Here is a 12,658-nt window from a genome sequence, read left to right on the forward strand (position 1 = left end):
CAGCTCCACACACATAAGGATTATCAGGTTGTTGCGGACTTGTGTCATATAGAAGACCAAAATGGAAACTAGTGATAAACACTGGAGTTCCATTGATCAGTGCTTCCTAATAAACAGGATAACATCAGACTTCAACAGGTCATGTGGTCAGTGTTTGAACTTCAAAGTGCTTGACCATTAAAACATGAATTTATTAATTCAGGAAAGAATACTTATTCATCCAAAATACCAAATGTTTGTTCATTTCATCTTCTCTAAACAGGAAACAAAAAGATTTAAAAAATACACAAACATCATGTCTGAAATTGTATTCAAGACATTCATCTCAAACTTGTTACCTAGAAACAAAACATCATGAGCATGACAATGCAGTGAAAATGATGCTTGCGAACCTGGGGTAATATTTCAGCAATTGAACAAGAATAGTATCTCTAGTTTGAGATTATCAAACCTGGAACATTATAGGAATTCCGGCCAGAAACATTTTAAACAACTTTTTAGACCTGAAACTTATCACATATATGAGCTGACTATAAGATGCATGAAACATGCACTGATCTTATGATAATACCGTGTAATCAAACCTTTGGCAGCAAATGTATCACAATTCATCATTCAAACTCTAACCTGCTCAGTTTATCCCCAAGTTTCAGCTATTGTAAAGAAGTTAGCTGGGCAGTGGCTCGCAAATAATGGTAGCATTGACTGTTGAAATCATGAATGAAATGGCTGCTAGGACTAGGTGGGATCCAAAAGGTGAATTCTTTCGATTACTGCAATGAAATGGAAAATCAATATTGTGAATTCGAATCTTTCCTTTATATGTATTTGGCCTTATAAATGCAAACTACTGATGCATGAACCTTGTGGACTTATGACACTATGACAATCATTTCATTTATCAAAACCATACAATATTAGCGTGTTCAAGTACTGAAATGTGATATACTGATTTCAAGACCCAAATAAATTACCCATGTACCAGCTATAAGACCCAAATAGAAACTCTTCATGGTAAAAGTTGAGGCACAACCATCTAAAACAGTTATAGCGGAGCTAGAGCGAGGCTATAGTCGGCTATTTAAAAGCATGGGCACAATGGATCAGTTAATGCATATATAAAGCTGGCTGTGGAGCAGAAAAAAGAATAGCCTGATTAAAACTTTTTTAGCACATAGGGCACTAACTGCCAATGCTTTGAAACAAAATTTTTCAGGACAGGAACATTTTTCAGATAATCACATATAACATTTTTCATCCATCTAAATTACATCAGGATAGGAACAGAAGGACATCATGAACCCATAGCTTGAAATGATCCCATCCCATTCACTTGAGACAAACCTTGCAGGATCACTGATCATGATCATGTCCACCATTCAATTCTGGAGGCCAAGGCATCATAAGTGAATCTGGGAATTACAGTAATTAGTTTTACCATTTTAGTTTCATTTACTTTATGACAAATCACAGGTACTCAACAGTTTTTTAATAGATGTACACAGCAGGATTACAATGTAGAGCATCTTATAAATCAATGGTAGAAAGATAGCCATGCAAATGTATACACTAAAATTGACCATACAAAATATTTGATTCCTTCAGTTTTCTCATTTTGCTATGTAGGCATCTTATCATAGAATTTTGGTGCAAAAAGGAGAACATCTGTATTCTTTTGATTACTGCAATGAAATGGAAAATTATATTGTGAATTTGAATCATTCCTTTATATATATGTGGCCTTATAAATTGCAACTACTGATGCATGAACCTTGTGGACCTATGACACTGTGACAATCATTTCATTTAACCAAACCATTCAAGTACTCAAATGTGAACATATTGAATTCAAAACCCTAATAAATTATCAGTGTACCAGCTATAAGACCCAAATAGAAACTATTAATGACAAAAAGTTGTGGCACAATATATAAAGTTGGCTGTGGAACAGGGAAAAAAGTAGCCTGATTAAAACTTATTAGAACAAAGGGGCACCAACTGTCAATGTCATCTTAATTAGATGAAGACAGGTAATGTAACATATAACATTCTTCATCCATCTAAATTACATCAGGACAAAAGAAGAACATCATAAACACATAGGCCTTAGCTGGAAAAGAATCTCATCCCGTTCACTGAAGACAAACCTTGCAGGATCACTGATCATGATCATGTCCACCATTCAGTGCTGGGAAGGTGGGAGGCCAAGGCATCATAAATGGATAGACCCCATACAAGGAACCATGGCCTGGACTCGCCTCATATACCATCTCCACTGTTCTGCTTGAAATATGCATGTAGTAGAGTTTATGATCTATCCGCAAGAGCACAAAGTCGGCATTGTCCCCGACTGCAGCCACACGAATAACATCAGGCAGCAAATCCCATGTGAGCTCTGCAAGGTGACGAAATGCCTGCTGCAGACAAATCGTATCAATTAGCTTCCAAGTGCCAATACTGCTGCAATCCGTTCTGTAGAGCCAAACAGAAATCTGAAATCCCTTCAAGTGGATGAGGAAAATTCCTGATCCCTCGGCACAGGACAGCCCAATGTTTTCAAGATACTCATACTGCACTGCGTCTGGGAGTTCAATACAGAAAGAGCTCATAGAGGGCAAATCGAACCCAACAATGTGATGCGGCAGACACATCATGTAGAGTTTCCCATTGGAAAACAACTCATGGTGATCGCATCCCCTCAATGTTCCTGGTACTGGTAGATCTATCATGCCTGAGTAGCGTCCTTCACCCCAGACTCCGGCTTGTAAGTCGGACAGGTGCACCCATGCTTGCCGCGGAGAGCACATCACCGTCACCGAAGTGCACGACACGCTGTCATCAGTGTTCTCATAGAACAAGAAGTCATTCAAGTAATAAAGGAGGGTGTAAGCTTCGGGCGGGAACGGGGGCTCTGGGAGGTTGTCATTGCCCCGCCCAGGGTGCAGTGGGCTGCACACGACGTATTTGCGGCCAACGAAGACGAGGACGCGGCCGTTGCGGCAGTCCCGCACGGATCCGGCTTCTTCACCCAAATCGAAGCTCCCACGGCGGACGACGGCGGCAAGCTCGGGGTCCCGCGCCAGCGGCACGAAGCGCAGGCGCTGCGCGTCGCCGGTGTTGACGTAGAAGCCGAGGAGGCGGGGCGGGTGCCGCGCGCGGAAGCGGCGGAGGAAGGCGGGGTCGGAGGCGCAGCGGAGCCAGCGCCTGGAGACGGCGGCGGCGCGGACGAGGGCGGTGGGGAGGCCGAGGCGGAGGAGGATCTCGCGAAGGAGGTCGTCGTCACCGAGCACCGATGCGGCCGCGGCCGCGGCCGCGGATGCAGCTGACGCCGTCTCGGGGGCGGGCTCCGAGCTCTCCCTGTGGGCTTCCATTGGAACCACGACCGCGGATTCGGCCAGATTCCGGCAAGAAATTTGGGTCTGGCTGAGGTCAGGCGGAGGACGGGAGGAGAGGAAAATGAGGAGAGGAGGGAAGAAAAGGCCATTTCCTTGGATGGGCCCCGCATCTTCCACGCACTCCACAAACAGGATCCCATTTCTGCCTTTCCACCGTTGCTCTCTCCCTCCCCGACTCCTCCGGAACATTAGGACCAGTTTGGCTAGCTCCGGCCCTCCTAAAACAACTCCGACTCTAAGTTTATCTGGTGGAGCGGAGCGATTTCTCTGATGTAGATAGAGCTATTTTGAAAAGTATTTAGCAAAACAGCTTCTCCTGCATTTTTGGAATGGATGTAAGAGATCAAATATCCTATATGCCCTTGGATATATATTTTTCTAATAGATAAATTGAACGTTATCGTTTAAATCCATTTGAATAAAAAAGTAAATGAAGTAAGACTCCTCCCTCTTTTTTTTCTTTTTTCCTTCGCCTTTCCTTTTTTCTTTATTTTCCTTCTCCTTTTCTTTTCTCTCCACATTCTCCTTCTGCCTTATCTCATTTTCCCCGTCTCCTTTCTTCTGTCGCCCTTCTCCCTACCGCGCGCGCCCCGCCACCCAGCTCCCCATCGCTGCCCGGCGCTCGGGTCCCCCGACGCTGCCTCAGCTTGTCGCCATCCCCATCGCCGCGCCACTTTGGGTCGCTGCCCGACCCCCCGTCGCCGCGCCGCCAAGCGCCCCGTCGCCCAGCTCGCCGTCACCGCGCCGCCTCGGGTCGCTGCCGCTGCGCCATGGAACAACCTCCTAGAAGTTCGCCACCACCGACAACAAGGAGGGGCCGCCGGGCCAAGCTCCTCCGCCTGCGAGGCGAGGCGACGTGAGGAGAGAGGGGCGCGTGCGATAGGTGGAGGTGGTGGCAATTTTACTGTAAAATTGGCCAACTCGAGGGGCACTTTGGTAACACCAAAGCTGGGCGTGCGGGATGGAGCCGACGGAGCTAAAAAAACTAGCTCCGCCTCGCGCATATAAAAACGGCTCCGGCTCCGGCCGGCTCCTCCCGAGAAGCCCTTTCATTTTTCTCCCTTTGGCTCAGCTCCAAAAAAACGGCTCCAGGAGCCATTTTTGGAGCTCTACCAAAGGATCTCTTATTTTTTTTTCCACTGCAAATGATATGTTCACTTATCCCCTGTTGCATTCACTCCTCTCACATAGTGGCAAATCTGGTGCCACTCACCCTAAGGCACCTTTTGGAAGCAAGGGGGAGCAAAACCCAGGGATGGAAAAACTCCCACTAAGAACTAAGATGATAATTAAAATTATATTCCCATGGATTACCTACCCAATGAAAAGTTTGGGATCTCAGAAGGATTGGAGTTTCCAAATTAGGCCTAATAGTGGCAAAAAATTAGATATTGCCCTCTATATTTGGTCCTCTTTTCCTAAAAAATACCGGTGGTTTTATGTGTCGGACTAATTTTTTTCTACTCTACTTAGGTGTCCTAGTGTGGAAGATGACTTGAAGCCTAACAAACAGTAATATAGTTGAGATAGCTTTTCGACGAAGAAGAGAGGATAAAAAAACCTTATCTTCATCTCTCTTACTCGTATATGAGAAAAGAGAGCAACACACAATAAAAATAAGAGAGGAGTGTAATCACCGAATAATAAATACAGGCCAACCTGTCTAGAATTGACGCCGATGCCTCCAGGTCAATCAAGATCATGATTAGAGACTCAAACATATTTTAATTTATACCAAATTTTTTTAGCTCATTCTTTGCATAGAGTACTTCGATCTAGCTAGTTGGTTTTAGGTTTGATTGAGTGAAGCATCATATTTGAGAGGACTTTTGTCAGTTGGGATCACTGGAGATCTAGTAGAGTAGTCTTGGTAGATGTTCAATTGTTTAATTGTACGTAAATTTATTGTTTAATTATGGTGCTAAAAAAATTAAAATATTTAATATTTTAACCATGCAAAAATTAGGTGAGAGTTTGCAAACAGTATTGTTAATAAGACCAATGGATACATGACATATCATTACAATGCGTTATTACATTAATTCCATTCTTGATAACAAAAATACAACATAATGGTTCTAATATATTATGCAACATCATCTAATGGAACGTTAATAACCTTCCTCTTGACAAATGTCCCTTGGTTGTGATCGCGGTGTAAGTATGGAGCGTCCTCTTTGGTAACAAGATGCTTGGGTGTGGCGGAACCGCCCAAATTAACCTGACTAAAATGCACTTAAGTCGCCTGACACGCGATCATGCACTTTAAGCAAGTCAACTTGGTCGTCCGTCGGATTTCATCCGATAAACCACTTACTCAGGATCGAGAAGCATTGCTCACATGAAGGTGAGTGGTTACAGAGATTACAACATTCCATCTCATTAAACAGTTCAACAACTTATTACATCAGAGTTTTTGAAATTCAAACATAATTTGCAAGGTTTCAAACAACGAAGAAGTAAAACATGTGGAAGCTAGACGTCGATACACGATATCATGATGAAGCCGATCATGACATCAATGACCCCTGTCCTCACCGTCCGAGGAGGATCCCACTCGTCTGTCCAACTCGGAGGGAGCTGGGTAAGCCAAGTGGCACTAGCAGCCCAACTATCGACATTACCCGAAAAGGATAGCCACAAGCAAGGTTGAGTATACTAATACTCAACAAGGTTTACCCGACAGATGATAACTACTTCACCGACTCCTAGACATGCAAGGCTTTTTGGCTGTGGGTTTCTTTTTGCTAAAAGCGACTAAAGTTGGTCCTTACTTTCAGCATTTTAGCTCAACTTCTAAGTTCATTAACCAGTCTAAATTAGCAACTTATACTAAGCAAGCATAGTTTCCAAATAATTAAAGGACAAACATCAAGATTTAAATCATCATCATGTTCCATCTTTACTCAGTGCAGAATAGTGATCAAGCAGTCCCAAACTGTAAGAGGCAGATGAATCAATTCGAAATTGTTAACCATGCATGGCGAACCTAATCCCACGACATCCGCGCACCACGAAGGTCGCTTCACTTGTCAGCCGTCCCATCGATTCCTAAGCACGTGTCAGGGCCAAACTTCCCTTAGCATGCAATGCTCCACAGTCCTAGCCTCTTGCCGTATTGTGACCGCACTTGCACCCACATGATGCACCATGGGAACCTCATTCCATGGACAACAGGAGTATAAGCCATGCTCCAGTTCAATCAGGTACTAGGCTTCCCCATCCCATACTAGGTATGAGATTAGTACTTTCAAACACTTGATCATGAATGCCGACGCGTTTTGACCTTAGTTCATTTTCATTTAGACAGACGGGGCAATCCACCGACCACCAAAACAGTTCACAAGGCCCTGCCCCGCCCGTCGTCCTTATATTTGTAACATAAGTAAACAAACAACTCCTATAACTCGCGAGTGATAGGAAATCACTCGACTTTTACCGTGTCCTATTAAGCATTGCATCTACGCAACTTATCATGCTAGTGTTCAGATCAAAAGGGTACTAAGTTCATGCATCTAAGGTTTCATACAACACCTAGTAGCTTAAATGCACAATCATAATCAACATAAATCATTGCAGAAGTTTAGAAAACTAGAATATGCTTCAGGGTTTGCCTGGAATCCACACTAGGTTAGTGTTTTTTAGACGACACTTGCTTGGCGAGCATCTCCTATCTCAGCACTTGCTTAGTCCTTCCATCTTCAGGATAGGTCCACCATACACCGTCTTCGGGTTCGGTTCCATCATCACGTCCTTCACGTTGTTTATCTAGCGTATCTAGATAAGATGCAAGATGCAAGTGCATGAATACGAAGAATGGTAACACGAGATGCATCACGTAAAAGCATTCAAGGCAAACATAAGATCATGCAAGACATAGGCACCTAGAGTTATTTAACTATACATCACACAACCTATTATAGAGGGATAGCAAGTACATTAGGCATGGCACACAAGTTAACTTAAGTAAAGCCATTGCAAGCAATTAACAATCAAGAGCTAATTAAGCCTAGCATCATACAGAACTAGAGTGATGGTGTCAACATGGCATACATAAGTGCATCACACAACCAGCAAGTTGAAGGTGATCAAAGTATGTTACATTTGTTTTTAAACCATCTATACACAAGCAAGTCACACACTAACATCACTAAGGTTCTAGCAAGCTATGCAGTAAGGTTATTTTGCAGCAACATGCATACATGACCATTTATTAGTTAAGTGCTTAACCAACATTATATAACAAATTTATAAGATTCTCAGGTAGATCAATTTAACTCTAATAGTGATAAGAGCTAACTAACAAATACACAAGGCAACGTCATGTTAACGCTAATAACTTAACCACATTCACAGGATCTGAACAGCAGCATAGTAGTAAATTGTTTTAACCATAACTAGAGATATAAGCATCCGACAAAGGTGATCCTAGACTTTCTGTAAAGTTAACAAAATTATCTAAAACTTTGTTATTCATTCCAAAAGCTAATTCAACAATTAACAAGGTGAAAACACACCAATGAGCAGATCTGTACAAACAAGGATAGAAAACTGACATGCAACTTCAGACAACAATAAGTTGAGTTCTAGTTTTTTTCAACAAGGTGGTTCTAGACTTTTTAGAAATCTTAACAAACCATGCAAAACTTTGTTATAAACACCACAAGCTAAAATCAAAGTTAACCAGGTCAAACATCACAAAAAAACATCTCTGTCCAGATTAGGATGGATTCTGTCATTCCACTTCACAAGCTCATAACTGGAGATTTAGACCACCAAAATAAGTGATCTTTAACAATTTGGAAATCTTATGATATACCCTACACTTCTTCTATTATCTTCAAGATATGGTTCGAAGCTTATATAAGTCAAACAACACAATCATGCAAACCTATACCGAGAGCATGCAAAACCTGACAATGAACTTTGTAAAATCTATAGCTCCTAAACCATCAGGCTTATGGTCATAAAAATTTAACATAATCTAAATTATGAAGTTATGTACAAATTTTATATTCCCCACATTTACAGAAAATATCATTTGTATCACGAAAACATTGCCACAATAGAACTGCTCTAGCAGCCATTTCAGCACACATACAACAAGGTTCTTCATTTAGTTTTTTAACAAGGTAACACATGCATAAGTTAAACACATACCTCACAACTACTATGGACATAGTTAATTAGCATTATTTTTAGATAACATGGAACACTCTAAACACCTTAAGCAAGAATTAAAGCATAGGTGAAGAACTTATATAAGCAGTTGTTATATTAACATGAGAGCATACATATGAGTTATATTCAAAGCTTAACCACTACTTATCATAACTTAGCATCATACGTACCCCTCAAAAACAACTATTAAAAGCTTCACATGACTTAAGAATATGCATCTACTAGCAAACTTTCATTATCCAATTATATAGTAAACATATATATTAATTATAGGTGATGTGGCAAACATCTCATTTGAAGCTGAGATTTTTATGGATGATAGATGTTATCAAAACATGGCTACTGTCAAAATCTCACATGCTCAGGTTTTATAATTTAGTTGCTATGAAAAAGACAAGTTGCTATTGCAAGAAAACATGTAAAAGCAAGATAATTCTAAATATCATCATTTTCTATAAACACATAGCTATATTATATGTTATTATGGTAGAACAACCTCATACAAAAGTAGTGGAGCCACAATTTTCTATTTTTAAATACTTCTAATATTTATAAATCACATAACAAGCATTAAGCAACTTAAATCAATAACTCAGTCATAAATACACCAATCAATATGAAATTTTTACCACAGCACAAGAGCATCATTTATAGCCTACCATAAAAATTTCATAGAAATTGGAGCGCCACAACTTTATATATAAAAATGACAAGCAAAACAAGCTAAAAAATTGCCTATTTATCAAGATTAAATCAAAACATGATAAAAATATTACACAACTAGCATATTCAATATTTTTCTTAGCTAGAGAGTGTCATCACAAGACTAACACAACTGAAATTACAATCTTTGGACTTCTATAACTCAAAATACGCATGCAACCAACCTAAAAGGATTTCTAAAAGCACTTTGCAACGATAAAAAAACATCAGAAACTTTATACTAACACATATCATACTATGACTCTACTGTGTAAATCTACTTACAAGGATTCCAAAACATCTTCATTTGCTATTTTACAATTTTTACAATTTACTATGAATTTCCAAAGTTGCAGTCTTTTTAGATTTAGGAAATAAAGAAAACTGAAGCAAACTTTCAATCTAGCCCCCAGGTCTACGGGTTAATTGCGCAAAGGTCTTTGGATTTCACCCATAACCCCGTACACTTCCTTCTTCTTCTCCACACAAGTCCCTCATGCCTAACAGATCACACGCACGGTAACACACAGGCACGACCGGCCATGGCCCTTGGCCAGCGGCAGGGAGAAAGAAGGGGCACGGCTTGGGGAGGGAGAGGGGCGGCGCACGGGGGCCAGGAAGCTCACCAGAAGGGGCCGACGATGAGGGATAGGCGGCGCGCAGGGAGGCCCGTGGCACTGGAAGTGGGCGGATGGGGGCTCACCGTGGAGAGAGTCGCCCGACGAGGGAGGACGGTCTAGAAGTAGCAAAATGGAAGCGCGACATCGAGAGGATGCTCTAGATGCAAGGAATCGACCGGAGACTCAACAATGGCAACGAATTTGGCCGGCCAAGAATGGAGATTTGGAGGTTGGGGCACTGCCCATGGAGGATGGGAGGAGGGGAGCCCGGCCCTGTTTATAGGAGGGGGAGGGTGAGGATAAGGATGACGCGGTGACTCACCCCCAAGCGCAAAGATTGGAGGGAAGGAGAGGTCCCATTGACACCGGCTAGGTGGAGCTCAGCCCCTCTAGGCCAAAAGCGTTCGTATGGTGATGTGAGGAAAGAGAAGAAGTGCTGATGCATGGGCCCGCGGAGAAATAAAACGTGCCAACTTTGACCCCTTAAATGGCCTAGCTATTGGTGTCCAAAAATTGTCTAAAAATACTCGTTGGAAAGATAAAATCACCAAAAATCCAACGCAATAGGAATCAACTCGAAAGCTATTATGGTTTGCACACAATTGACAAAACAAAACAGCTAAAATTGAACTTTAAATGATTTTTTAGCACAAGAAAATATCTCTGAAAATTTGGTAAAAATATTTCAAATCACTAAATGGTGTCTAAAATTTGAATAAAATATTCGGGGGCACAATTGTATGGAAGAAATAGGGGTTCCTTCATAAATTTAATTTTTCACCAATAAATAACAAAATTCTGGACACTTAACAATGCATGGCCAAAACATTCATTTATGCACAAATGATGCTCATGACGGCCAACTATGCAGAAAAAGATGTTCATGATGCTTAATTATGCATGATGGTGTTCATGATGCGTGTCGTGATGAAGGTGTCAGGTTTAACGTGTATTCTCACACCAAGTTCGAACTACGTGATTTAATTTCCAAAAGTGAAGGTTCGGGAACAAGGTATGTGCTCTGACTTTTATAAAGATCAACAAGGAAAAGCTCGACGAAGTTGGGGATAGGATGGTAGGATCTTTGGTGGAACGTCGGTCAAAGCTAGTTTGGAATCGGATTTGAAATTTTACCGATTGTCTACTCGATTTTGGAACATCCTCTGCTCAAAATCAGAAGAAGTGCTGTGAGTGGAAGGTGTTCAAATTTGTTTTTATTTGCTTCATAAGTGATTCTCAACAAGAGGGACTTTTAACACTTGGTTCAAAATCTGAGGTATTTTTGGACCTTAACTCTCAGCACATTTGGAGTTAGCTATGATTTGCTTCTTAATCACCCCGTTGATTATTTGATTTAGGTTCTTAGTTACTCGGGCTGTCACATTGGGTCAACCTCGACTGAAAATGGAGGAAGATCATCGAACTGCTCATAATCTTCTGAAATGTCAGTCTTATCCTCAACTCCAACTATTTTTCTTTTCCCTGGAAGAACTATGTGGCGCTTTAGCTGGTCATCTGACTTATTAGTACCCCTCCTTATTGGTTTACTTGACATGCCCTTTACGTAGAAAACTTGAGTCACATCATTGTCTAAGATGAATGGTTCATCTCTATATCCAATTTTGTTGAGATCCACTATTGTCATCCCATAGTTGTTTATCGTTATGCCTCCTCCAGTATAATGTAAGATCCTACAATTGTTAATACTAATACTAATACTAATAGTAATACTACTACTAATAATAATAATATGTGTATAACAAATAAAAAAAGGGTAGTAGGATGTAACTATTTTCCCAAAAGGTAAACATGTCGATAGTAGGTTTTACATTTAATAAGAAAATAAAAGCGTTACATGGAAATGGCTTGGCAAGTATTCACTGCAGCTGACATCATGACCACCACAACATAGGATGGACGAATCAGAACAAAACAGGATAAGATCATATGGCAAAAAAAAAAAGAAAACTCGAGAGAAGGAGATAATCTTCACATCTCATGATTACAGTGCAGTGAGATATTTATGTAGTACACTCCTATAAATAGGAGCCTATGTACTCTTATTGTACTCGCACCACACACAAAGCACACAACACATACACAACTAGTTTCTAGCCAGGAATTGGTGGAAGGAAGGAGCAAACTCAGGTACTGATGTCCTATTCCTTTCAGCTCCTTCTTTATCGTAGGTGATGAGCATGCAGCAATAATAGTAGCCTATTCATCTAGTCCAGTCACTTTTCATCTAGCTCATGCAGGCATGGCGCACAAATAAAACTCTCTACCTATTCCTGCTAGTTACTGCTGCATGCAGTAACTAGTTGAATCTAGGACTAGTATTACTCAGTATCTATACCCTGGAAAGTTGATGCGGCTAGTAACTTGCAGCTACTGGTTTTATCAGGATCTATTACCAAAGAAGAATTAATAACGGGAGGAATACTCACTAGTCAAGGTAAGACTGCGCATATCTGTTCACCTGCTCTAATTTAGTTATGAGTGAACTGTAACAATGTGTTCAATTGATCTAGGCAGAATATGTCATGAGCTACTATATGATTTGAACCAGTAAGATAGTTGAATGATAATAATTAATTGCATTCACATGAAATAATACCGTCACTATCTGGGTAAGTAATGGTATGCTCAGCCTGAGATGACCAAGACCTGAAATTTATGATGCACGGACTGGCTGTGGTTAGTGTGAGTAGGCACAACTCATACAAGTAGGGTATTTTGGTGACGTGATTCTCAGATGAA

General features: G+C 41.0%; 1 protein-coding gene across 1 annotated transcript; it reads right to left on the bottom strand.

Moving 5' to 3' along the window:
- Positions 1–1,230: 1,230 nt before the first annotated feature.
- Positions 1,231–3,553, bottom strand: LOC101758685. The gene is made up of 2 exons (XM_004952232.4): positions 2,148–3,553; positions 1,231–1,412 (listed from the first exon to the last, which is right to left on the bottom strand). The coding sequence occupies exon 1, from the start codon at positions 3,369–3,371 to the stop codon at positions 2,157–2,159; it is 1,215 nt and encodes a 404-aa protein (XP_004952289.1). The 5' UTR covers positions 3,372–3,553; the 3' UTR covers positions 1,231–1,412; positions 2,148–2,156.
- Positions 3,554–12,658: the final 9,105 nt, after the last annotated feature.

This window comes from Setaria italica, chromosome I (assembly GCF_000263155.2).
Source record: "Setaria italica strain Yugu1 chromosome I, Setaria_italica_v2.0, whole genome shotgun sequence".
Classification (NCBI taxonomy): Eukaryota; Viridiplantae; Streptophyta; class Magnoliopsida; order Poales; family Poaceae; genus Setaria; species Setaria italica.